Below are 26,765 nucleotides of genomic sequence, written 5' to 3' on the forward strand. Positions count from 1 at the left end.
AGTACATATTATTATTTCTCCGAAACCACGTGTCTGTTCCAACATAAATGTGCCAGTCTGTCCGAAGTACACTTCTCTACAGGACAAACAACTGTAATGCGAAACAAACGTTACGAATGATATTTTATTTCTGCTGAAGCCAATATTTGTTTTGCTCTTCATATAAGATACGTAGTTCATCAGGGGTCGGCGAATGGTGAGTGCCTTTGGAACACACAATTACCTTTGTGTCATCAGTGACACATGTTATAAATCTCATTACGTTGTCTTGTGACAAAGTGTATCTTGGACTGACTGGCAGGTACTTTAGTGTATATTGCAAAAAATAAATAAAACACCTGGGGTGCCTGTAAAGAGGCGCATGCACCTAATTACGCTTTTACTGCCTGTCCTGGGAGAGTTCTGTACAATTTCATGGAATGAATTTTCCATTACCAAATCAGGTGAACATAATTGTGACGTCAGTATTCGATTGCTTTGATGAAAAAAAGATATCTTATCTAAACTGTGCATAAATGAGGGGTGAATTTAGGCGGCGTTTATCATCGACGCCATTACTAGTTCTCCTGCGCGAGATGTTGGCACGTTCCATGTATATTATTTTGTGCGTGTGCGCGTCTGTGTGGTTGTGGGTGTGCTTTCCTATTGAATGCGTGTGGTTCAGCCGCAATAAATGTTTCTTCAGCTGTGACAGCGCTGCGACCTTGTAATCCTAAGAGTACTCTTTCCTTTCCGCCTTTTCATCAAAAGGAGCTCAATGGTACATCATGGCCTGCATGTGTGTTTCCTTGTGTGTGCTTCACCGTACAATCTAGGGTATCGTTTTTCTTGGGCCGATGCTAGAAAGCGGTGGGAGCACGGCTCCAAATAGCTATTTGACGCTCAGTCTCGTACGGCGACTACAATTTGTGACAGCATAGAAGATTGCGATCCCTTCGTTTTGCGGTCATTCTCTTGAGGGACTTCAAACCAACACTTACCCGCACATATCAAGGTTGCACGCAATGGTTCCAGAGCAACAACCACAAAGCCACACATTACATACCAGTGTACTGAACGCCCAGCCGAGGCAGTATCCAGGCTGGTGAGCTCATCTCAGACACTCACAACGTGGTCTTTGGAGGCACGGCTTCCCGAGCTGGCACTGGGAAGCCAACTGGCGATCGTGGACCTGGCCCGGCGAGCCGCCGCGGCCAGTGGGGCTCTACAAGAGGGCTCCACCCGAGAATAACCACACCAACTACTCTTCGTACAATAACGTTTATTCGTTCATTCATTCACTCTTGAGGGAACGTGTACTACTTTTTTCACACTGTCGCAATCGTAAGCCTACGTTCAACAAAGTGCCCGCGACCCTGGCCATGGCAGATACTAATACTGGTCGCTACAGGCAGCAGCTAAATAATTATAGCACGCACATTCTAGCTTTATATGCAAATTTGTAAATGCTGCTTTGGTAAAGCCGCAACGACGGATAATCACGATGTACATAGCGATACAGGCATGCCCCTCGACAAGCAGCATCTGCTTGTTCGCTCAAAAACAATCAGCGGCTGTAGCTTGTTGCGTAGGTAATTATGAGAGCGTCGTCTCTATTACTAAATGCCGCAGCTGCTGCTACGAAGTAGTTCCAGATGTCATTTCCACACAACTGCGCTGAAAATGTATTATAGCAAAGCTAAATATAAATCGGGTAATACCTACTTGTGCTGAGCCATCCCGCCATCAGATTACATGTGCCGATAATGTACCACAGTGGGTTCACCGACATTTGAAATTGATTTCGTTACTTGGCTCGGCTGCTCAGGTTGAATGTGTAGCCACATGAGCCATAATTCAAAGACCCGAGTTGTTTTTCCTGCGTGTTCTACTTAAACGAATATCACTGACATAGCTCAGACAAAACTCGTATTTTTACCGCAGCTTGTCACTTCATGTTGCCTCAACTCTTTTTTTTTGTTTTCAGAACAGACAGGAAAATAGGTTCATTTACTGAATTTCAGTAATTGTGCTTGAGTCATACCCAGCACGTGTGCAACCGTCTGGTGACACGCTCCTCTCCAGCGATCACAGTGTGTTCTCCAGTCGTTTAGGAAACGAATATAAAGCGAACTGATCGATTCACGGTGGCTTGAGGAGTGCTAGTCTACTTGCGCATTATGTATCGTGCCTGCTTTCTCGTCGTAGTCGTCGCCTTCCAGGTGTTCTCGCTCGTGGCATCTCAGGAAAACAATGATGTACTCGATAGTTTCAAGGTGCGTAACTATTTCAACAGCATATAATTGTCACTCTGCGTAGAACTAAGCCTTTAAATGGCGTTCACAAAGTGCATTGTAGCTTTGACTTGTGGCTGTAGTAGCTGGAAGCAATGACATGGAAGGGGCATTAAGTTCACTTTAAAGCATCTAATGTACGCGGTCCTTTATTTGCTTGCATGAGGTATTGTCGCGTGCTTGCGTCATGTATAGTGCCAGGCACGCACTAAAGGAAATGTTCGTGAGCTTTGTTAGGCGCAATAAGTGTGGAGAACGAAATCTCTCCTCCCAAACAATCAAAGAAGTTATCCAGAGCATTTACAGGTTATTTTGGAAACCACTTTATCAAATGCTTAGATATACCACTCGTAATTGCCGGCTCAAAAGTTTTTTTATCAAATTCTCCAAGTACTAATATAGCAAAATGCGGCCTCGCTTATTTGATACGAAATTATTTCGAACGCACAAGAAATGCTTACAACAAAAGCTTGTATTTATTGTAGTTTCACGCTTTTATTAAAGATTGCCCAATATATATTATTCATGATCGGTGCTAACGAGTATAAGCCTTCAGACGAGCGCGAGCGTCGAAATACATGTTCGTAAATTACGAGTCGTTATCAAGCAGTGACCATCAGCTATACTTCACTCTCCAGAGCAATAAGGTTTAAAATACGAATGCGAGGGTAGTTCTCTTAGCCTGACGGTGCCTAGAGTAGATCTAAATCTTGCAAGACTCACGGAAAAGAATGGATGTGCACACTGCAACAACGCTGCGCTTGTACGAATAATCTCTACGTTTGTCACACGTCCACTGTATTTACCAACCTGAATAACTGATAAATTGTTTAGAGCAAACTGCAAAAAAAAAAACAAGCGTCAACTTTATAACCAACGCCCAGAAAATAGATACATTTCGAAGCCCAAGAAACACGGACCATCGCAATTGTCAGCCTTCTTCCCATGTGCTTTCTCATGACGTTTTGATTTAAAAAAGAATGTGATTGTACTTGCCTCCATTTCGATCCTTCTAAAGTCTAACATCACGTAAGTGCGAATTTTTTCTGAGGCGGCTAAACTGACAGTTAGAACAGAAGCAAGTGCCAGTATGCGACATTACTATCGGCAGCGACTCCGTGGATACTTTCAACATCAGAGGGCATTAGCTGGTATGCAAGTTTCTTACCGTTTGCGGATTACCGGGTTACCGGAGACGTTCACGTGAGCGGGCGGGTTGGTGGCAGTACCTGTAAACGCACAGCATAGCCAGACAAACACAGAACTATTATTGCAGTACCCAAGTGTATTCTACTTCCCTGGCGGCGTAATTTCTCGGCGGTGGCTTAATCTTGAAAAAGTTGCTTTTCAAAATGCTTTTTTTTTTCGCGAGAACTCTCAAGGAAGAGAAAAGCATTTCTTAAGGGCAGTGTAGTAAGGCGAAGAGTCACAAAATGTCGCTATGAGCGTCCGGTATTAGGTAAGTGCCGTTGCGTATACTGGAAAACCGGGCACGCTAAAGCTTTCTATTGATTTCCAGCCAATCTTCCTAATTCTCGCGTATCCTCAATGGTCAGTATTTGCTACGCTTTCGGGTTCCATCTTCATCATTGTCATGTATGCCTCGTCTGTGACATCGACACTTCATTTACTATAATGACGACAAAAAAGACGTACACCACAATGCAACATTATCTCAAGAACAGTCTTTGTGTGCTGGTCGCAACATAATTTTCGTCGGTTGCAATATTGCCTGTTGTGTTTTACGAATAGATAAGCTGATGCCGCCGCTCATAGAGTCTGCATGTAGCGCGACACCTTGGGTAAATGGCTGAGTGATAGTGCCACGATTTCTACGCCTAGGCTCCCACATACAGATTGTTGCAGTATCGTGAGTTCAAATTCTAGCGGTGGTGCACGATAGGGAAGTTATGTTGTGAATACTTATTTTGCTACATTGCCACGTTTTGCCAGCGTTTGTATTTCCCGCCTTGCGTGTACATTCCATGTACCTGCTCCACCTCTGTTATGAAGCGGTAAATTGCCATACGATGTTCGGTTAGCACGTACTTGTGCATTAGAAGTACCTGAGAGGCTACCATATAAGACTACAGTACCGGTACTATAATGCGATTACCTTTTATATTTCGCAGGGCAAACATGCACTTAGTGGAACCACTGTCTATATCAAAATTCCGGACTTATTGCCGGATTGATGGGGCTTAGCTTGTTTTGACGCGAGGAATGTGCGGGCTAGTGTTGCGGAATGGGCGCCCCCATTCTATTCCAATTCCATTCCCGAGAATTGGAATTTGCCGCAATTCCATTCCTTTCAATTCCTCGGAATGAAAAAACTTAGCCCATTCCCACTCCGAGAATGGGCGGACAGTTGAATTCCATTCCTGTAATTCCTTAACGTACGAAAGGCATATTGATAGTGTTATCGAGTTACTGATGAACGCACCATAAAGCTGATGTCATTTAGACGCGTTAAGAAATGCAAAAATACGCCAAACACGTTACCAAGGTCGAGGGATAGTAGCTTGGTGACACATCTCGTGCAGTACAACCACGCTACAAATTCCCATAGGGGCAGTTCTCCCGCCGCCTATAGTATTTGCATCATCAGCATGTTTTAACGGCTTGTGATGTTTCAGTGTTGTTTAAGCTTAAATGTGTTAATGCTTAAATGACGACATAGTGCATTTTTATGCTGGCAAAAGTGGTTTTCAAGAACACCTTATATTTACTAAGCAGTTTTGGCACGCGTCTGGAGTGGTCGTGAATATGAAGGAAACTAAGATTTCGTTATAGGGGAACAGAACCCTCAAAATCTGCTGGTATTAGTTGGAACAGTGCGCCCCTCGAGCACCTTGTCGTGCCTTTGCATCAAATACGGAACACTGGGCCGCACTGCTCGTAACCGCTCACGCATGTCAAACGAGTACGATGTGAGACGGTGCTCAAGCTGGTACGCGAAAGCTTGCAGTGAACACAAGGATCGCGCCAGCGTCAATATGCATCACAACTTAGAGATGCGCTTTTTCGAATATGCGCCCGAGTCGCCGACGGCGACGAAAGCGAAAATTGGAGGACGCTTACGCTTTGCCGTTAAGATTGGAACGCGACAATGTTATTGGGTGCCGTTCGCATCGCATTTTTCTTTCAGTGGGCTTCACTGCAACATAGAACATGGGAAAGCCAACTTACAAAGACCAAGCTTATTCCGATCCCCTTAAAGTCGGCTTCACTTTTAAACAGAAATGCATTGCTGGGAGGCCGTTTTTTCCAGAGGCAATATAAGTCGTGTTATATTAAAATGTGAACGCCCTAGCACCTTTTCTTTATAATTGTATAAAATGTTTGCTATTGCCCCGACGCGCGCGCGTGTCCAAAATGCTGTAGGCAGGCGAAATCGTAATTTCACCGATGATGATGATGATGATGATGAAGATTTATTGGCATCCCCTTTTATTGCGATAGCAATTATATGGACACTTCAACCGGATTTCTGCCGTCGCCGTCGCCGTCGTCGTCGCCGTCGCCGTGAGGTTCCCTATAGATAAAATCTTCGCCGCGCGCCGTATGCCCGAGAGGAAGCGTGCGGGGACGCGCGCTATCACGGAGAGCGAACGCACTCAATCACCCACGCGCAAGCAAGGAAGCGCGAAGCCAGCGCCGGAGGGAGCGCGGGGGGGGGGAGGGGAGGGGGCGCACTTTTAGTCTGCCAACAGCCGCGCTCGTCGTTCGCTCGCCCGCACAGTCTCTTATCTCCACACGGCTCTGACCTTTATGCGCCGTGCATTCGCCGCTCAGTTTCCGTTGAAGCGATAGACCGCACGTACCTTCGCCCGCTGCACGGCGTGCCAGCGTTCTGACAGTCGTTGGCTGCAGTCATTCAGTGTGATCTATTCGTGTTTGTTTGTGCGCGCTCACACCACGCTTGTTCATTCAGTTAGTAATAGTCGGGCTACATTTTACAACGCACGCTACACATGCAATGCTGCCCAGATCGGCAGTGCAGCACTACAGGTGTGTCCCTTCGCACGCGCTGCCCACGGTAAGCGCTTCTCATCAACACCACCGTTTCACACGCGCCTTCTCGTGGTCATCGAGTCTCTCATGTCGGTCTACTTACGCCGCCGCACACCTGCTTACTTAATCAGCTCATGTTTACTACAATTCATATTGCTACCAAAGCCGCTCACCTTACTTCGTATGACATTGCTGTGTTGCTATCGCATTCATTGCTTCGCCCTTAGGGCGAAACTGTGACATTTTTCATTGCGATAGCAATTATATGGACACTTCAACCGGATTTCTGCCGTTGGCGTCGCCGTTGCCGTTGCCGTCGCCGTCGTCGTCACCGTCGCCGTGAGGTTCCCTATAGATAAAATCTGCGCCGCGCGCAGTATGCCCGAGCGGAAGCGTGCGGGGACGCGCGCTATCACGGAGAGCGAACGCACTAAATCTCCCACGCGAAAGCAAGGAAGCGGGAAGCCAGCGCCGGAGGGAGCGGGGGGGGGGGGGGGGGCGCACTTCTCCTCTGCCAACAACCGCGCTCGTCGCTCGCTCGCACCGTCGCTTATCTCCACATGGCTCTGACCTTTATGCGCCGTGCATTCGCCGCTCAGTTTCCGTTGAAGCGATAGACCGCACGTACCTTCGCCCGTTGCTGCGGCGTATGCTTGCTGCCAGCGTTTTGACAGTCGTTGTCTGCAGTCATTCAGTGTGATCTATTCGTGTTTGTTTGTGCGCGCTCACACTACGCTTGTTCATTCAGTTAGTAATAGTCGGGCCACATTTTCCAACGCACGCTACACATGCAATGCTGCCCGGATCGGCAGTGCAGCGCTACAGGTGTGACCCTTCGCACGCGCTGCCATGGGAAGCGCTTCTCATCAACACCACCGTTTCACACGTGCCTTCTCGTGGTCATCGAGTCTCTCTTCATGTCGGTCTACTTACGCCGCAGCACACCTGCTTACTTAATCAGCTCATGTTTACTACAATTCATATTGCTACCAAAGCCGCTCACCTTACTTCGTATGACATTGCTGTGTTGCTATCGCATTCATTGCTTCGCCCTTAGGGCGAAACTGTGAGATTTTTTTAACGGGGCTGCGACAAACCTAGCCTGCTTGATTTAATCAGGTATACTATACATGTTCTTTATCTAGCATTTTCGTATACCTCTCATTATTCTTTTTTATTTTCAAAATTTTACCTTGTAGGGCTACCTATGATATTAAAGGTCAGGTCGTATCCATCTTTTCCCTGTTTTTTTCTACCAGTACTCTAATCGTCTCTTGCTTATCTGTACGGCTGATTTGTTGATGTTTCCTTTAACTTTAAACCGGCCGAGGATGCGAGCGCCATCTGGATAGCATTTTCGCAAATACCCTACCCGAGCGCGCCGATGTTGGTATGGTGGAAATGGCGGAAAAAGGGTTTGTGTTTGAGTTTCCTCGCAACTGAATTATGTTTTCTCGTACATTAAAATTACAAACCGACGCCACCATGTCTGTAGGTCATGGCTAAGTCGTACTTTAAGATTTTGCTGACGGATTTCAGTGTGAGAAATTCAATTTTTGTTCAGCAAAACCTTGCACCACGCAGAGGGCCATGCGGTGGAGGTGGTTGGGGATGATTTTCTCCGCCACGGACGCCGACATCCACACCGACGCCGGATTTTCTGCGACACGGGGCCCTTAACGCTGTCGCGTAAAAAACAAAGAAGTGAAGGGTGGGGAGACAGCAGGCGGCCGGGGCGAAGGCGCCGCCGAGGTAAAACGGAATCGCAAGGCGTAAGGGGGAGGGTGGAGAATGCCGCCGCCGTAGTTACGCACGACGGATACCAGCGCCACAGAAGCGCGGTTACGCGAAGAATCGAGACAAACTACGGAGCAACTCAGTGTATAAGGACAGAATTGTAGTAGGCGCGTTGCTCATAAATGTACCGTGCTTGTAATCAGCCAAGCCATTTTAAAAATGCTGCTTTATGGTTAAATTCGACGCTCTGACTTACTAATGTTTGAACGTAGGCTCGTTGGTTCTTCGGCATATTTTGGCAAAAAACAGTGGGTAGGCGGCGCGCTATTTTTGGGAAAAGCAGAAATTCCATTTCCATTCCATTCCGGGCAAGATGCGCTTAATTCCATTCCTCAAAGCGTTGTCGCGATTCCATTCCGGGGTCGCGAAAATGTGGAATGATTCCGGAGTCATTTCAATTCCGGAGTGGTAACTTCCCAACACCGGTGAGGGCATTTGTAGACAAAGGTTTTCTTTGTCTTCGTGCTATGACGAAGCTGAAGTTGAAATGACAGAATATGACAATGTCAACAGCAGTAGTCTTCAACCCAATGAAATTGGCGCATGGACAAAAATACCCAGTTCTGAGTTCTGATCGGCGGTCGTAGTTGCGAAGGAAAGAGCCATAAGCTAAGAACTAAGGGAGCCCCTTGTTTGGCGGTGTCTAAACAGCTTACAGAGCCTTCTGGTTTCGTTGCCTATGAAGCGAAATCAAAGAAGTACGAGCTTGATGGAGAGCAGTTTTAATCAGAAGTAAATAAATTTTGCCGACACAGACAACAAATCATTTGAAAATTTAACATGTCGACCTATTTCTTTTTATTGCTACAGGTCTTCGAAAACTTTCCATTTGGTGTTGCGATCACTGACAACGACAATGACACCATTTTTGAATGTGTGACGGCAAAAAGAGCCTGGTTAGATATGGACTCCAAGAAGGTTGAATACGTTTGGCTGCTGAAGGGTCCCAAGGGAACTCCAAGGTAAGTTGCTTTAGGCGCATAAACCACGTAAAAACTTCCATATAATTTTTTTGAAAAGTCTTGTCGTTTAGCTGGAACAAATTAGCCAAGTGCATAACACCAATCTGCATATTGTCCACCCGCGATACAAGCTGTATTTCAACATCATTATATAAAAACTAGTTATGTCGCAACACGTCCCAACGATCTTATTGACTTCTGTCGAGGTATATTGAATGAGTCTGTTTATCGCGCAATATGTCTTGCCTAGCCGCGATTTGGCATTGGGAATCTTCTCACGTTGTAGTGACGGCAAACAAAGACGCACTGCCAGAAGTGTCAGTTTTCCGGGTGGGAAAAGGAAGGAACGCTCAAATCACAATGCTAGCGGTGAGGACAGTCGTCAGACATCAAATCTAACCCCATAGGTTATATAATTTTGCTGTTTTTGCATACAACATCACACATTCTAGAATTTGTCCACTTCCATTCGCTTCTCTTGCATATTCTAATTCGTCAAGGCTACCTCGCTATCTAATTGGCGACAACATTGCAACTTGACAAGATCTATATAGTCAGGAAAACACAATCATCGGCATAAAGTAAAACAATGTACGCGTGAGACGATGCATGTATATGTAAACAATTATCGTGCAGAAGGAGATTATGTTATGCTGACATTTTGTGAATATCATGTTCGCACTTGGTATACGATTCGGCTTGTCCATTTTATAGATTGCTGAATAAAAGATAAGCTGCCTTTCCTTCCAGCTTTTACGCTATTTTAAGCGCGGTTAATCTCCAGCATCCTCTCCGTACATCTTGTGCCTTACCGACCTTGCTGAAGGCCGAAAACTGCAGTTTAGCATTGGCCCACGGCAGCGCCAAATCGAACGTATCATTTGTGTACTAGCGAAAAGGATAAGTACTTGATAAGCAATTGTGTAAGCTGTACGCAGCCATGATGGCTACTTGCTGGAAGTTTCGCAAGGCTCGCGAAATTGTTTCCCGTGCCATAAAGAAAGCTTTTTTTTGTCCTGGGTTAACAAATCATTAACAAGTTCATTTCTAAAAAAAAAAAAAACATTCACCGCATGTGTGACACTCAAGTGCAAGTGCAAAACAATTAGAAGGAATAATGCGTGCTCAGTAAAACAAAATTTTGCTTTGGCAAATGAGCACTTTCATGATGACTCGGCTACCTACATAACGGATGACGTTATGCTCACGTGTGTTTTTTGCTCTCTGTTCCTGTTTGATCAAGAACGACACTTAACACTTTTCGGTATCTATTCCTGTATATATCTATGTATGTATCTAACTGTTATCCCGCTAACTAGAGTCACTGGGTCCATGCTCTATTGGCTAGAGTATCGGGCTGCTGAGAGGAGGGAAGGGGGTTGGAAACTAATCATTGGATCAAGTTACGTCACTGGGCATGTTAGACTGAGTGGAGAGAAAGGAATAAATGGGGAGGAAAAGGCAACAAGGTTAATCCGAAGAGATTCTTGTTTGCTACCCTGCACTGGAGGAAGACTAACGGGTAGTTAAAGATGGAAGTAATGGAGGAGCAACAAAGCAAAGGCACGAAAAAATTAGCATAGCTTGCACTGGAGGCGCAATGCTTTAGACACAGCGGAGCTGCTGGGCACCTACCTATTCCGGTCTTTTGGGCTAGGCTAAGCACTACCAATCATCCCCGACATTTTACGGGCTAGGCTAAGCACTACCAATTCATCCCCGACATTTTCCGGAATATATTGAGTATTGATCGATTATTGATTAGCTATTGATTGGCTATCGATTGGCTATCGCAAGATATTGGCCCCGTATTTGGGCTAGACTAAACACTACCAAGTCATCCCCAGCATTTTCGGAATCTATTGATAATTTGTCCATTATCGACTATCTATTGATTGGCTATAGATTGGCTATCGCAAGGTATTGGCCACGCATTTGGGCTAGGCAATGCCACTTTCTACATATTCTAATTCGCCAAGGCTACCTCGCTATCTAATTGGCGACAACATTGTAACTTGCCAAGATCTGTATAGTCAGGCCAATACCTTGCGATAGCCAATCGATAGCCAATCAATAGCTAATCAATAATCGATCAATACTCAATATATTCCGGAAAATGTCGGGGATGAATTGGTAGTGCTTAGCCTATCCCGGAAAATGTCGGGGATGAATTGGTAGTGCTTAGCCTATCCCGGAAAATGTCGGGGATGACTTGGTAGTGCTTAGCCTAGCCCAAAAGACCGGACTAGGTAGGTGCCCAGCAGCCACGCTGTGTCTAAAGCATTGCGCCTCCAGTGCAAGCTATGCTAATTTTTTCGTGCCTTTGCTTTGTTACTCCTCCATTATTTCCATCTTAAGCTTCCCACGTCCTCACCTCATTTTTCGGAATTAATTAATTATTGATCGATTATCGATTGAATATTGATTGTCTATCGATGACTGCTTAAGCTTAAGTAGTCCCAACCATGCTTAGCTAGACTTAGCCAGTTTCAGGTTCGCTAGTTCACAGGTGTATGTGTCATTGCGCTTGGACCATTTCTGCAGTACCGCCAGGATCGGCCCACATTTTCTGTACACGACCCACGACTTAAGGCCGTTTCACATGGCGCGATTTTCACACAGCGACAGAGCGAATTCCGTCGCTCAGCGACCGCCGCGACGTCGCGGGCTCGGGCTCTCCGCGACGGGATTCCAACATGTTGGAATTTCCGTCGCTGAGTCGCAGCGATCGGCGCGATGTGGGCGGAGCAACGTGACGTAACAGCAAGCGCTGTCAAAATAGGTGCGTTCCTGTTTTACGGCGTGTTGGAAGCTCAGCGGAGCAATGTCGCGCACCAGTTTCAATGATGTTTTAACAGAGCGTACCCACCAGCGCCTGTGGCTCAGGAGCTTCATCATTAATTTTTGTTTTCTCCAGCTCGCACAATTCATTTAAAAGGAGAAGCTGCATGCTATCCAGGTCGGGAGCTGACGCTGCCTTCAACATACGGCACGTACTCTCATGATCGTCGCAGTCTTCAACGTCTTGATTGCTACAAATTGTGCCAGGCACTTGCACACTTAATAGTAGCTTCTTCTTTTGGAGAAGCAAATACTCCTCTAGGAAAAGAGTTGTGGCTTCAATCGTAGCGCAACAACACAACTAGAGTGTACAAAACAAACCCACCCCGCCATGGCGCACGCTTATGCGGTTTCTGCAGCATTTTCACTCGCCGCAACTGCGGACTAAGCGATCGCAAATCTCAACGCGTTTAAAGGCTGAAAAATTGTGTACTATTTTATTTTCAAAAAAATAATATGAAATTGTAATATTTAACTAGTTTCCATGTTGTTTTTATTTAACGATGCCGGCATGGATACTTTGTGTACAGGAAGCAACCTTGGGCGTCGCTGTGACGGAAGTCGCGCGGTCAAAGACGCATGTGAAAGCTGTCAGCGAAAATCGCTCTGCGACGTGCGCGACAGAACCATTTTTTTTTTCGCCCCAATCGCGCCATGTGAAACGGCCTTTACGCCCGGCTTAAACAACCCCGCTGTCAAAAAAACAAAGCGCGTGGAGAACGTTCGTTAGGACTATAGTCTCTGTGACAGGCAACTCGAACGCAAAAAACTTCAAGAGTGCCTTAACTGACTTATACTGTGACGACTGTATAGGCAGGTGTTTCAAGAATGTCTGCTCTGAAAGCGGGTAGTTGTCAAGAGGAGCAAACGCAGTCGCGAGTTATTGCATGTGTGCGCTGTATTGGGGACAACGATAAAGAGCGTCTTCGATGTTACCGCGCTGCCGCAATGGTCACACGCAGTACTACTTTCCCTTTTAGAACGGAAAGCAATTACATTTCTAAAGGCGACGCCAAGCCACACGTAAAGTACTGTTATGCAGGGAAAGTGCTGTTTGTGTCGGATCGGAACAGCAAAGGTGGAGCCCGAAGTTGAACACGGGGGTCAAATCGATGCTGACGTGTACGCGGGAAACTAGGTGTGTTCCACAGCGATTGTGTGGCATCATTCTACAGGCACTCAAAGTTTCTCCGCTGCATCTATTCTTGACAGTGGGATTAGTTCATACACACCACCTTCATGAGCAGATCGAGCAGTTTCATGGGCATATTCGTTGCCCATTATGTCATATTGGCTTGGGAGCCACTGAAATGTGACATCATGTCCTTGCGGGATAAGGCAATGAAGAGCTCTCGTATTCTAGAACTACTTGTTCGCAAGATGAACGGCTCATGGCGAAAAGCAAGCAATCTAGAACTGCCTCGGAGTGATTAAATCACACATTTTTGAGCTGATTCCTCACAAATTATGTGAAGTGCGCTACGAAGAGGAGGAGCAAGCTCCGCGGCTGTCGATATCGTCTGGTGACATGTTTTGAACTTTACGGTGGTCTTATTTGCAGAAAAATTCACGAATCATGCAGACATGTACACGGTGTTTGAACCATCAGTGCACAGATGGCTATGATCGTTGTATTCGTTGTACAGCAAAAGCAACAAACTGTTGCTTGAGAGCTGGTGAAGAGTGTTGTGCGTTCGTCCGAACTCCTGGTACTGTCAGTTGAAAGTGTGCTGAGACAAGCACCAAGACGTAAAAAAAGAAATTCTCGGTGCAGCTCTGTAATCGGATGGAAGGTGCACACGAGAAAACACTATCCTCTGAGAGTAGTGCGTGGTCAGACGCCTAGCAGTGAGGTGAGATAATGGAGTGGGGCGCGAGCAAAGTTCTGGACGTGGGCTCTGAACGCTTCCCTAACAATGTCAATCGTGGCTGGGTAGTCATGCGCAAATGTAATAGTGTCTGCGGTTGACGGGCATCGTGGCAACCCTAGACTAACTCTAAACGCCTAGGCCAGAGCACTTTGGATTGTACGGATCTTAGTCCTGCAGGTATTGGTCATCACTGGCAAGCTGTACCTCAAATATTCTAGAAACAGCTCCCTTACAGTTGCATCATCACGTGTCTTGAAGTACTCCAGGATTTTTCTCCAAAACATTTGAACAAGTGAGAGATCACTGTCTGGCGCTTTTTTAAGTAGGCCACCTGGGGACTCCAAGAGAGGTCATGGTCCCCTAAGAATCTAGGTGCCCTGACATAAGAGAAATCTTGTCCGTCGATGGGTATGGCAAAAGAAGTACTAATTCTTCCACCTCTCCAATAAATAAAACATAACAGTCTTTATCATGACAGCTTTACCAATTTACTCGCGACACCTTAGCGGTAATGTTTTAGCACTGAAAGAGAAGTACTGGAGGTTTATCAAACTATTAGCTTCGAAATCTTTCATCATGCTAAAACATTAGTCCGTTACTACAAAATGCCCTGTGTTGCAAAATGAAATCTTCTAATAAACAATTTAAGCCAGATGCCTTCTTCTTATTTTTATATCGATTAATATTAGTATTATAATTACTATTGTCGTTTATTATTGTATTGCTTTATGCGGTCAACGTGCATACATAGTCAAAACGGCAGTTGCACCAAAAACCTCAAGTATAATATTCTCATCATCATAGCACTAGCATTATCATTAGTGTTTATAATACCATTATCATTATTAAAGCGCTAAATCTGCGAGAAATGGAGCAATGAAATTTAAGAAATGTTTATTCTTACCCGGAAAATGGATATTTCTCTCATCAAACTTCCCCCGCCTTCCTGTTTGCAGCATACTTGCTTTCACATATTCTTTGCACTTAGATTGGTCCATTATTTTAGACTCGCTACGAGATGAGCTCACCAATTGGTTTCGTTCCAGTGATAAAGCGACCAACTCCACAACTCGTTGATCGCGTTGAACACACGTACGAAGACCGACGGCAGGAATAGAAACGAGAGTGCAATCGTTGCCGTAGGAATGCAAACACCATCGATGAAGATCGTGCATAAAACGCCAAAAGAACGGAAACTTGCATTTCGGGTGGTTCATATACATTTGCGTGCACGCCGGGACCGCCGCTCCGAGGAGCTGGAGGATACTAGACAAAGCGTGACGTTTAAAACCCCTTGATGTTAGAAAGTAGCGACACGCTTTGATCTACGCCGCAACGCCCTCGCCGGCGCGGTCAACCTCCTCTTTTTCTCCCCCTCTTTCGCGGAGGCAGCGCATCCGCCACGATGAATGGCTGCGGCGCTGGAGACTACCCCGTCAGGTGACCCTGACGTCACGAAAACGGCGCGAAACTTGCTTTCACGCGCCTTCAATTTCTCCCGCTCGCCATGAGCAGTCCAAGTGGTGGTCGCCCTGCCGCTCCGAACGTGTGTTTCGCAAGTTTTAACACGAAAGTGTTTTATGCCTGGGTCCACCAAGACTTCACTGACGTATTTCCGTCACGGAAATACGTCATAGAACATAATACACAGAAAGAAACCAGAAGAAAAAGTTCCACAAACATGCAAAATTTGGAAATCGAACCCACGACCTCTCGGTCCGCGGCGAGAGATCGCCGAGCGTTTAACCCATTGCGCCACAAACGCATTTGCAGAGAGCTACACAGACGCGCCTTATATATCTAACACTCCTCCGTGTACCCGCGCTCTTGCTCGGGGCGGTGCCGTCGCCTACGAGCAGAAAAGAGAAGTACTGCATTATGACACTAAAGCCCGGGATACATGGAGCGAACTTTCTCGACGAACTTCACGCGTCGAGTAACGACGCGGCGACACGACGCAGGATGTTTGCTGTGTTGCAATACATGCGGCGAACGCCGCCGCGCGTTGGCCGCCGTGTTGGCGGCGGTCCCGGCCGCCCGCTTCGAACTGAATTTGGCGTTGTACTTGTAGAATTCACTTAGTTGGAAGCAAATGACTGCGTAAACGGCTTTCGCTTAGTCTCAGGCCGCTTCGACGACAGAGTATTATGGATAACCTTGAGTAGTTTTCGAGATCGCTTCTCGTTTCGAACGCGTCTAAGCCTAGCGAAAGAAATATCCGATGCCAGCGCCATCTATCGGTGAAGTCGGGAGATAGGCATGACGACAGCATGTGGCCTCTGAGATCAGAAGATTTCTGTTGAAGGTGGTTGTAGAGAGCTTGCACTGCTTGTCTGTTTCCTCGCAGATCAGCGGATATGGGATGTACAAATACAACGCGATTCCTGAGAGATCATACTAGGAACTACTCAATCGGTGCAGAGACATGCAGACACGGCAACACCAACGCGATTGCAGACGACGCGAAAAGGCGCGCGCGCGCGAAACACCAGCATGCATTGCGACCGGAACTAGTGCCTCCTGATTGGCTGTCGTCCACCGCTGCGCGCTAGACGCTTCCGGCGGCGGCGTTCGCCCGACGAAAATGTTTGGACAGGCAGATCGGCTGCGGACGGCAAATTTCTTGACGCCGGCCGTCGGACGTTCGCCGCCCGACGAAGTCCTTCGCTCGGACGCCGGTTATTCGCTCCATGTATTCCGGCCTTACGCGCACCGACAGTGAACGCTTCGGTGGTCTCAGCACTACGACGCCTCGATGCCAGCATTCGAAGGGACGCTGGCATCAAGAAGCACTACCAACGCCACCTAGGTGGCGTTCACCGTACTCAGCACAGCGGAGCGTGGCCTCCGCAATTAGCTCTGAAAATGTTTCTGAAGTTGATCGCGGAGGCTGCAATTACGACGCGCTGTACGCGCTGATTTGACTCAGTGACGATTCAGTTACGTGCTTTGTCTTGCGCGTTGTATTAGTGTGTCAGTTACGTGCTTCGTCTTTCGCGTTGTGCTAGCGTGTGCAGCGTAGTGCAGCTTCCATATGCACGACGGTTGCTCATGGTCATCGACGTTGGTAGTCGTGATGGAGGAGACGTGCCACCAGGCGTCAGCGTGGGTGCATCAACGCCTAAGGGCGCTTTAGCCACAAAACACCAATAGACATTATATATCAATGTGCAATAAACATTACACTACTTCTGTGAAGACACGTTTCACTTTCGTGTTCTATACCGATTCCTATATAAGAGGGATCAACCACATTTTTTCCATCTGTTCGTAGGAATGTGAGATTCGTTCTCCGTGAAAATGCCTTGCTGCTGCGCGTTTCAATGCAGCAGCAGGTCAGAGAAAGGGCAAGCCTTATTTTATATCCCCCGAGGTGAACGGAATGTCGTGAGTCGGAAGAAGTGGCTTCATAACATCGGGAGAAGGGATTTCGCCCCTTCCAAGCACGCCGTTCTTTGCGAGGTGAATGTTGCAGCTTTCCTCATACTTGTGGATGAAGTTGCATGAAGATTTTAATGCTCTTCGCATAGCCGGACTCTTCGTTCAGTTTAATACAGAGCACCGATAACTGTGCTTATACTTTTTTTTAAGTGAGTCGGCTGAAATTTTCGTTGACTCTTCGAGCCGTGACAAAGCTTTTTGTGTTTTCGTGCGTGCGTTAGTTTTCAAATGTATGTATTTTGAGAGTTAATGCCTGTAACTCATATTTTGTAGTTGTGTGCGTGTGTGTGTGCGTGTATGTGTGTGCATGTATGTGTGTGCATGTATGTGTGTGCGCGCGAGTGTGTGTGTGTGCGTGTGATCCTTGCGCCTGATACTTGTGAAGCCAAGGAACTATTTTACTCTTATTGCGTGCTTATTGTATCTTTGCAAAGTTTCAATACTGCGAGCATTTTTTTTTCTTTATGTACTTTATGTTGCGAAGGCATGAACCGCAATATATAAGTAGGTAATTGGTATTATGTATTATTCGCGCATGCTCATTAAGTACAAGCCACGCGCTTCTGATAATCTCCCTCAATTCTGATAAACTTGACATCTTGAAGTCTGTAAGTTAATTATCAAGTGCCAGTCTCAGCAGTTTCCGTCTAAGCAATCAGCCTTTTTTTTTTGAGACAGAGACTTAGGTTACTCCCAGAGGTGATGGAATGTAATTTCTCGTCGTTTCATAGTGACGGAATACAGGCGCGTGTGTAAAGTTCTATGTTGGCTGTTTCGCAAACACAGCACGTATTTCGCACAGTGGCATTGGTACAAAGGCTTTTGGCCCACTCATTTTGGCGAATTCACTTTAAGTAAACTATCACACTTGTTCTTGGTCACCTTCTCTGAGCCTTTTAAGAGCTAAGATTGTGAACCAAATTCTCGTTTATACTTTACGCTGCTTATATTGTATGCACCCAATACACCTCCGCGTTACGGACAACCCAAGTGGCGACGTAGAGGTAAACAGCTCAGCCACTGCTTGGTACTCATTTTTTCGGAGCGCTTCCGCTTGTATTTATCGAAGCGTCCTAAAAAAATGGCACGAAGTTCTATCGGAAGCGTACTTTCGTCATGACAGTTTCACAAGGGATAAATTCCCATACAAGGCTTCAAAGGGCCGAATAAACAAGCGGTCGCATTGATTCTAATGCGGCTGCAGTGAGCCACTGGAGGGTTCAGCGCCGCGCCGGCCCGGTTAGGGGGAGAAATCCGTGGAGAATTGAGGAGGAAAGCGCGCGCGCGGGGGAGAGTGTCGCTACTTTCTAACATCAAGGGGCTTTAGTGACGTTACGACGGCAGCGCCACCACGGGAGAGCGGAAGGAAAGGAAACTAGATATGCCAGCTCTTGTAACGTCGACAAAGAGAGGGCGACGCGAACGCAGACATGACCGACGCGGGTCGGCCCAAAATGCGTGGGAACCTTGTGCCTGGGACTTCTTTGGGTCCCAGGTGTGACAACTGTAGTCCAAGGGCGTGTTACAGGTTCAGGAGTCCACCACCCGGAGTCCACAGGGGTACATGCCATCATTGCGCTTGGACCCTTTCTGCACAATCTCAGGGATTGGCCCAGGAGACCGGAGTTTTTGCTCGCTGACATGACAATTTCACGGGACCCTAGGCATAGAGAGCTTTGCTGTAAAAATAATTAGGCGGTACATACGAGCGCAATTAGATAGCATTAAGAGCACCGAAGTAAGGTCCCGGGTGCATGATTTAAACAGCGTTCACCACATTGCAAAGTGATGTTCAGGGGATCACCCGACCCACGTCCCGCCTCTTCTGGGAGTGAATTGTAACTGATGGTGGTCCATGAACTCTCCATTGCACTATATATAAAATACATATTTGTACCATATGACCGGCTTCCGGAACTTCACACAAATACACGTTTCTCTTTTTTAACACTGCCAATGCTATTGCATAAAAACACAAACAAAGATGGCTGCAAAGGTGGGATACGTATGACGAGCTCCATCCCCCTCATAAATACTCTTTTACGACGCCACGTGGCTAATCTCGTGGAAAAAGCACTCGGTCACCTTGGAACAGGAAGCAAATCTTCATAATTGGTATGACAAGTCTGAAATTGCGGTCGTAGTGATTGACGCAGAAGAAATGAAAGCAACTGCAGCAATACGTGACGAGCAGCACGAACGCTAGTCGCGTTTACGTCGTTCATTTGTGGTTGCCTTCTTTCTGCAAACTCTACGTAAGCAGCTTTGCTCCGAAAACTCCAGCAATAAATTCTGTTAGCAGCAGCCATATTTTAAATAATTAGCAGGTAATAGCGACAATGAAAAATTCATCATTTGGATTTATCATTATTTTTCAACTACCACTTATATGTTGCAGAAAAACAATTGCCTTCTACGCAGCCGAAGGAAACAGCCCTGACACATTCCTGTTCATGGAGGGCTCAGGTAAGGAACGTTGCTTGTTCTAGAGTGAGCGACCTCGTTGAGGTTGGTGAGGTGCAGAGGTACGTCGCCAGCGTGCGCTGGGAACCAGACGAGAGTGATTTGCTTGTCAAGTGAGTGAGGGGCTTGGTTTAGGATGTGTAGCGCTTGTTTTGAAATACGACCTTTGATGTAATTACTGATTGCCGTGCGGGAATCGCTCACCATGGTGTGGCAGTCCGGATCAAGGGTGGCCAGGGCGATGGCCACTTCGTCGGCCGTCTCGGCGTTTTGGGTTACGATGCTGGCGGCGTGTTTGAGCGAGCCGCCTACTGTGGTAGCCGCGGCGAAGCGGTGCCCGTCTTGATATTCAGTTGCGTCGACGAAGGTGACGCCCGTGGTGTCGCCATAGGCTTTAATGATGCTCCTGAAAAAAAAAAAAGTTGGTTTCGTTATCAGGAAGGTAAGGGCTGCCTCCCTGAAAACGAAACCAGCTTTTGTTTTTCAGGGGCATTAAACAGCCAGGTTTCTGACGATGGTGCGGTTACCACTTGTTCACTATTTTAACGGTACACCACGTCATGGAAGTTCTTCGTAGAATATTTAAGGCAGCGAAATGCTTGTACTGGGAGAAACCATCCCCGCAAGCACGTAGTGCCGGACGCGAGTGCATTTGCATGCAGACGCGCTTTATGACGCTGCTGAAGGCAGCGCCACTGCAGTGGCAACGGACATCCGACGCGGAGCACGGCCGGGCTCATCTTGCGCGAGCGAGCGCGCGCGCCAGTCGAGCCCAGCCGTGCGCAGAGAAATCGCAGGTGTTCAAACGTGACACACTATGTTCTTTAGAAGGTCGAGCAAGCACCATCTTAAACGTCCACTCGCTTTTGCGTTGTTTACTTGATGCAACTAGAGCTCCCTAGATGCAACGCAGCACGCGCACCGAGGCAACCATGGGTGCCGAAGACGCAGCTCCTTCGCTAGCGAGCGCGTGCCAGTCGAGCCCGGCCATGCTCGTGGCTCTCGTGTCCGTAGTTTCCTTGCGGACACCAAAGAGGCGCTCCTGCAGCTGCTAGGAGAGGAAGCGGAGCTGTTCGAAGTCGACCCGTCGCCGTCTGTCCAGCGTCACGCATGTCACGGGACCAGCAGAGGAGGAGAGGCGTGCTGAGGGCAGAGGAGACCAATGAGACGCCACGCGGGGCGTGAGGAGGAGAGGCGATAAGAGAAGGTGTTTCTGTGCGGCACGCCCTTTCGGATAATGCACAACGCGCAGAGCTGCTGCCGACGCCGACCGTGCGCGCTCGCACCGAACGCGCGGTGTCCGTGACTGCAGCCGATGCCTCCGGCAGCGGCTCGGCAAGTTTCGACGAGAGAACTGGGCACTCAATGAGTAGCGTCGAAAGTCGCTGCCTCTTCTCGCCTCGCAACGTTTCAATATAACTTCATCTTGTGGATCTGTGTTTACTTGTGTTCACGCAATTACATCACGTGCAACACATGCACATGTAGCCCTCGTAACTATCGGTGTAACTAACACAGCTTCGCTGTTCGACCATCTTCACAGAGTGGAAGGGGCGGTGATTTTTGTCACGGGCTTTAACATTAGCGAGGCAGTCGCGCCACACTTCGCTCCGTGTGCAACGTGCCGCATGAGACAGATTGCCAGCGCCAGCCAATAGCATCATCCTCATCATCGTCATCAGCCTATATTTGTGTCCACTGCAGGACGAAGGCCTCTCCCTGTAATGTCGAATCACCCTTCTGTTGCGCTAGCTGATTCCAACTTGCGCCTGCAAATTTCCTAACTTCATCACCCCACCTAGTTGTCGGCCGTCCTCGACTGCGCTTCCCTTCTCTTGGTATCCATTCTGTAACTCTAATGGTCCACCGGTTATCCATCCTACGTGTTAAATGGCCTGCCCAGCTCCACTTTTTCCGCTTAATGTCAACTAGAATATCGGCTATCCCCGTTTGTTCTCTTATCCACACCGCTCTCTTCCTGTCTCTTAACGTTGGGCCAAACATTTTTCGCCCCATCGTTCTTTGTGCGGTCCTTAACTTGTTCTGTAGCTCTTACGAAAAATCAAACTTTTTAACTTAAATACAACGCACAGACATGACAGCGTCAGATTGTAATTCGAATGTACGAGAAAACATAATTCTGTTACGGGGAAACTCAATCACAAACCCCTTTTCCAGCATTTCTACCATAACAACAGCGGCGCGCTCGGGTATGTTACTTGCGAAAATCCCGTCCAGATGGCGCTCGCCTCTTCGGCAGCGTAAAACGGAAACGGCGCGCAGAGGCGAAGGTGGAGAAAAAAGAAAGCTGCAGTACCGGGAAGCCTGACAAGCATTGAGGGATCTGTGAATGCTATTGCGTTTCACTCTTAAAAGCGAAGCTTAAGCGTCCTCCAAAGTTTTTTGTAACGACAAAGTCCACTATATTACAGGATATAATTTCTCGGGATTCATCTGCAATTATAGTTTTCATGATGCGCTGATTTTATGGCTGTGGACGAAGCTCTCTTTCTAGACCAAGTACAGAGTCACACGTCTTTTTTATTATTTTGACAGATGACGCCCCACCAGTAGTAGGGAAGCTTTACTATAGCGACTACAAGACCTGCGCCGTCATAGATATGTCTCACCAATCACCTCGTGAGTATAGACTACGACTACGTGGCTATTTTCTCACTCGAGAGATTTCGGTATGTGTTTAACAAATCTTAGGTCCTTCAAGAGTGTCGGCGGTTGATTCTCAGCTTTTATTATTGCGTTGATATTTCGGTCTGTTTCTACTGTGGTGCCCTGCACAAAACCTAATTCATAGTATAGTATGCGCAAGGACTCACACCCAATGCGAAATAAAAAAGTTGCACAAGGAGGAAGCGCTACTCTAAACTATTGATCCCACAGCGCCGTCATTAAATATATATACAGGGTCTATATGGAATTCTATTTACAAGGTCTATAAAGGGCGTCCCAACCATCATGCACCAAGATTTAAAAATATGCAAATGCCACGGAGACGGATAGCAAGGCAATGCTTGCTTCCGCCTAATTATATAATTAGTCTTTATTAATAATTAATCAGCTTCTCTAATATTAAAAATAGATGAAATGCGTGAATTAGAAAATTGTAGAGCAACATGAAAAACTCCCGATACAACTTTCTGTTGCTCAATACGTGCTACATGGAAGGGCGTTGCCGAGCGCAAAAGAAGCCCGCGAATACACGCACGGTGCCGCAAGCCGCCACTTGGAGCGGCAAGATTAGATTTAAACATAAGCAATTATCCTGATGACATCGAAATAATCACAACGTTTTTGTTATTGTGTGCTTGGTGAAAAATTCTTGGCGAAAATTAATTCTATCGAAGCGCACAAACCGGCTCTGCGAGTAGATCTGGCGTGCCTAACATAGCGTTTCCGCGAAAATTTGGGTCCGTTTAAATGTGAAGGCATTGTATAGCTGGTACGCGTATGCGAATATGCATTAATACTAGAGATAAAAAGGAAATAAAAATAGTGAGTATGCAAAAATGTTATTCCTGTGCAAATGCAGAATCGAGGGATATAAAATCGCAGTTAAAAGAATGCATTTCCATAGAAGTGGCAGCTATTTTCCTAACGTTTATGCTCGTATTTTTAATACTATTAAATCACAGTAATAAGAACATGCTTACCGTACGGGTTCTTCTACTTCTCCCTAGAGGCAATGCTCGTGCGCACATTGTGTGCAGTGGACGTGCACAGGTGACATGTACGGGCTCCCACCCAGTAATCGAGAACTCTGGTAGAATTACCTAGTCTGACATGACAGAGTAGTTTGTAGACACCAATGCACATTTAACAAAAATACCAGCGAAGATAGCGGATAAAACGAGCGTCAGGGTCCAGCAGGTGGCTATACTAAAAAGCAGAGGTTCACTGTTGTTCCCTATTCCAACACAATGTAACAGCTGGCTCTTAGCGCGGAATGCGGTGTGGAAGTGACAGACAAATTTATAGAAAAGACGCTCAAGGCACGACAGACCCCGTTTAGAATTAATGTAATATTGGCTAACTTACCTTATGGACATGTATGACTGAGTGCATGATCGCCAGGATGGAGTGTCAAACAATTTGGTCAAAGATAACAAAATACTCTTGGATGATGTGTTATGGGTCTTGATGTAAGATGTAGGATGTTTCATTTGCCGTTTAGCCGTACAGTCACGACAAAACAGCCAGCGACCCATTCCTGTGCCGCTAGACAGTCACAAGTAAGGTTAATGAAGGCTCTGTACCGATCTTGATTGCAGATGGAAGCGGTCATGTACGAACGTCGACATAGCCATGATTGTCACTGTCGTATTGACATTAACAGAATTCATGTGAAATCAGTAAGATTGCACAAATTATGAAGGGGAACATATCGCTATATGTTTTCGCCAGTGTGCGTAGTCACTTTTTGTTTCTACGCCATTAATGACCCCATGTCACGATCTGGAAAGTTTTTGTGCAGATGCACTTCACATATACTGGGCAAGCTAAGACAATTTTTAATGTATTGTTTCAGGGTGCATATTGTGGGCAACAGAAACCAGCAAAGATTCGCTTCCTCAAGAATGCCTCGACCAGTTCGAAAAAAATTGCGGCGTAGGAATACCTGTGTACACCAAGGACCTATGTGCGGACAGTGAGGTCGCCAACTGGTGATGCAAGCTTCAAAGTGAGTGTCTATTATTTTGTCTATAACCATCACAGCTGCGGCAATGCGGACCGATAGCCAAGAAGGACTGTCACTTCCGTTGTCGCAATCATAGTTTGCGCAGGTGTGCCTCAGAGTTTGTGCAGGTGCGTACTTGAAATCTCGGAGATCAAGCCAAGGAGCAGCGCGTTAGGTCACGTTTCACCTCCGGCGAGCGGTAACGGCAGTGTTCTTTCTTTATTTTCAGTATCAAACGAAGTACACCAACGACTACGATACTCCCTAATGCGAAATTTGAGCGCAGCTGAATACGTGGTTTCATTTCGTGATATATTGGCTGGCGCGGACAATCGGTCTTGTGCGGCACGCTGCAAGCGGGGCGAAGTGTGGCGCGACTGCCTCGATAATCAGGAGATCGCGAGATCCAGCGCAAGGAGACAGCGCGCGGGCGACGCGTGGGTGCGATTCGCAGGAACGGCCGCCGACAGAGGTTCCAGACGACGCCCGCTACTCTGGCGCCATCTCGTATCCGTGGTCGCCGCAGTGCGCTTTTGTTCTCGCGCTTTCGCCACAACCTCCTCCGCTTTTCGCCTCATGGTTCCTCCACTGCACCCTCCTCCCCGCTTTCCTCCTCGTACCTACTCGCTATCGCGGCTTTTTTCATACCTCGCTGCGCGCCGCGTTCGCTCTCATCTTTCACTGTGCTCGTACGCTCGGTTACGCCGGGAACGCCGACGCTCACTTTTAGTGACGCTTGCCCTGGGCATTCGAAGTGCCAAATTTTTCACGCAGGCTCCTCTATAACTGCGTTAGCTCAAACTAGGCGTTTTTACGCGGTACAATGTTTTCTTGCAGTTGGCTTTTAAGAGTGGCTTATGCGGAACATTTTTTTTCCTCGAAGCTGTTGGATATAGGAAAGGCCACATTTTTGCAATAATCTGTAATAAAATTTACGTTAAGTGCCCCTCAGCATTGTGAAAAATCGAGCAATGCAGTAGTCTGAAATGACAGAAAACTGAGAACGGGCCTGTACGTAATCAGCTTTGATCCCCGTGTAATGCGAATTGATAAATTGCAAGACGCTACCAATGTCTCGTTATACCAGGTATTCTACGTATTTAACACCAAACTTTAAAATTAGAATGGTACACCTTAGACGAAAGGGACGAACGGTGTTATGTTTGTAGTCGTCTTATGCTACTCAGAGTCTTTCTAGAAGTATAACCGCGAGTCAGCCTAGTTGGAGCAGATTCATTTAGGAATATTTTAAAGATTTCTTTAAGCATTTCAAGAGGTGTATAGTAGGCTGATTAGTTAACGCATTTGTGGAAACACCCAATGAATGGATGTTTGTTAACTTTCATGTGCCTCATTTTTGGTGCTCTTCGAAAAACTCACAAACTATGAAAAGAAAAATGACGTCACGGTTCTTTCGCGCGTCTGGATGCCAGCGTTTCCAGTCATCTTTAGGAAGAACAAAGCCCGCGGACTAGTCCAACAAAAAAGTGAGAGAGAAAAAAAAAGCAAACAAGGCTTTCGGGCTACCTGTTAGCGTCCACCTAATTCTTAATTATTATGAAGGAGTGTGCCGGATTTCAATTTTCAAAACTAATTTGCTGATCTACGCTCGACGCTATTGCCGCTCAATTTTTATATTGCGATGAGTGTGCAGGCTTCGTTCTTTTGAAACATAGCTGAAAGCGCTGGCGTGCGAGGGCACGTGAGGACCGCTACGTCATATTTTTCGTGGTTGAGGGGATTGTTTATGAGCCCTGAGACAAAAACCAGGTCAAGGATGACGTCAAAGAAACAACTTAGGGTATTTCTCAGCACGCTCTAAACATTTCAAACATGAGTTGTGCCACAGGACTGCTATTTACCTTCCGCCTAATGAACGTAACTAGCTAACAAATCGAACTAAAATATTAGTTTGAATAACTAAAGATGACTAAGAGCAAGATATGTTTGTTGTCTTTCGTTTAAGGTGTACCATTGCATTTCAAAAAATTCGTTCGTGTTACGTGGAACTGTTACGTACATGCTTAGAGTCAATAGTTCAATTGTATACCATACAAATTTCGCTAATGCTGCTGCAACATTGTTCTTTGGTAAATATATTATCTCTATGTTGTCTCCTTTTCTATTAACTCTTTTCAGAGGAGTGTATAAAGCCTCACCCGCTGTACGTAAACGGTTCGAATGGGAACTTGGAAGCACTGGAGAATTTGGGATCACGAGTGCACGGTGGTCAAGAACGCTGGTTTGTCAAAAAATAAAAAAAAAACATTTTCGTGAGTCTGACTCCATGATACATAAAAACCAACATGGTAACAAAATACTTGCGGGAATTGTCACCCAGGTAATGTTGTAAGCATACTGCATAGGTTTACCTTCCACGCAGAGTACTTCTTGTAGTACGTCTTGAGTT

General features: G+C 46.6%; 1 protein-coding gene across 1 annotated transcript; it reads left to right on the forward strand.

Annotated features, from left to right (window-relative positions):
- Window positions 1–1,989: 1,989 nt before the first annotated feature.
- On the forward strand, window positions 1,990–26,597 carry LOC125947365 (uncharacterized). The gene is made up of 6 exons (XM_049671934.1): window positions 1,990–2,255; window positions 8,895–9,046; window positions 19,598–19,665; window positions 22,219–22,302; window positions 24,206–24,358; window positions 26,495–26,597. Exons 1-5 carry the CDS (start codon window positions 2,160–2,162, stop codon window positions 24,343–24,345), a joined length of 540 nt encoding a protein of 179 aa, XP_049527891.1. The 5' UTR covers window positions 1,990–2,159; the 3' UTR covers window positions 24,346–24,358; window positions 26,495–26,597.
- The last annotated feature ends 168 nt before the right edge of the window (window positions 26,598–26,765 follow it).

This window comes from Dermacentor silvarum, chromosome 8, assembly GCF_013339745.2.
Source record: "Dermacentor silvarum isolate Dsil-2018 chromosome 8, BIME_Dsil_1.4, whole genome shotgun sequence".
NCBI classification, from domain to species: domain Eukaryota; kingdom Metazoa; phylum Arthropoda; class Arachnida; order Ixodida; family Ixodidae; genus Dermacentor; species Dermacentor silvarum.

Excerpts from the sequence above, each read along its gene's own strand:
- LOC125947365 (XM_049671934.1), top strand. The coding sequence starts at position 2,160 with ATGTATCGTGCCTGCTTTCTCGTCGTAGTCGTCGCCTTCCAGGTGTTC. Across the intron at positions 9,047-19,597 it reads GGTCCCAAGGGAACTCCAAG|AAAAACAATTGCCTTCTACG; the intron begins GTAAGTTGCTTT and ends TATATGTTGCAG. Across the intron at positions 22,303-24,205 it reads TATGTCTCACCAATCACCTC|GGTGCATATTGTGGGCAACA; the intron begins GTGAGTATAGAC and ends GTATTGTTTCAG.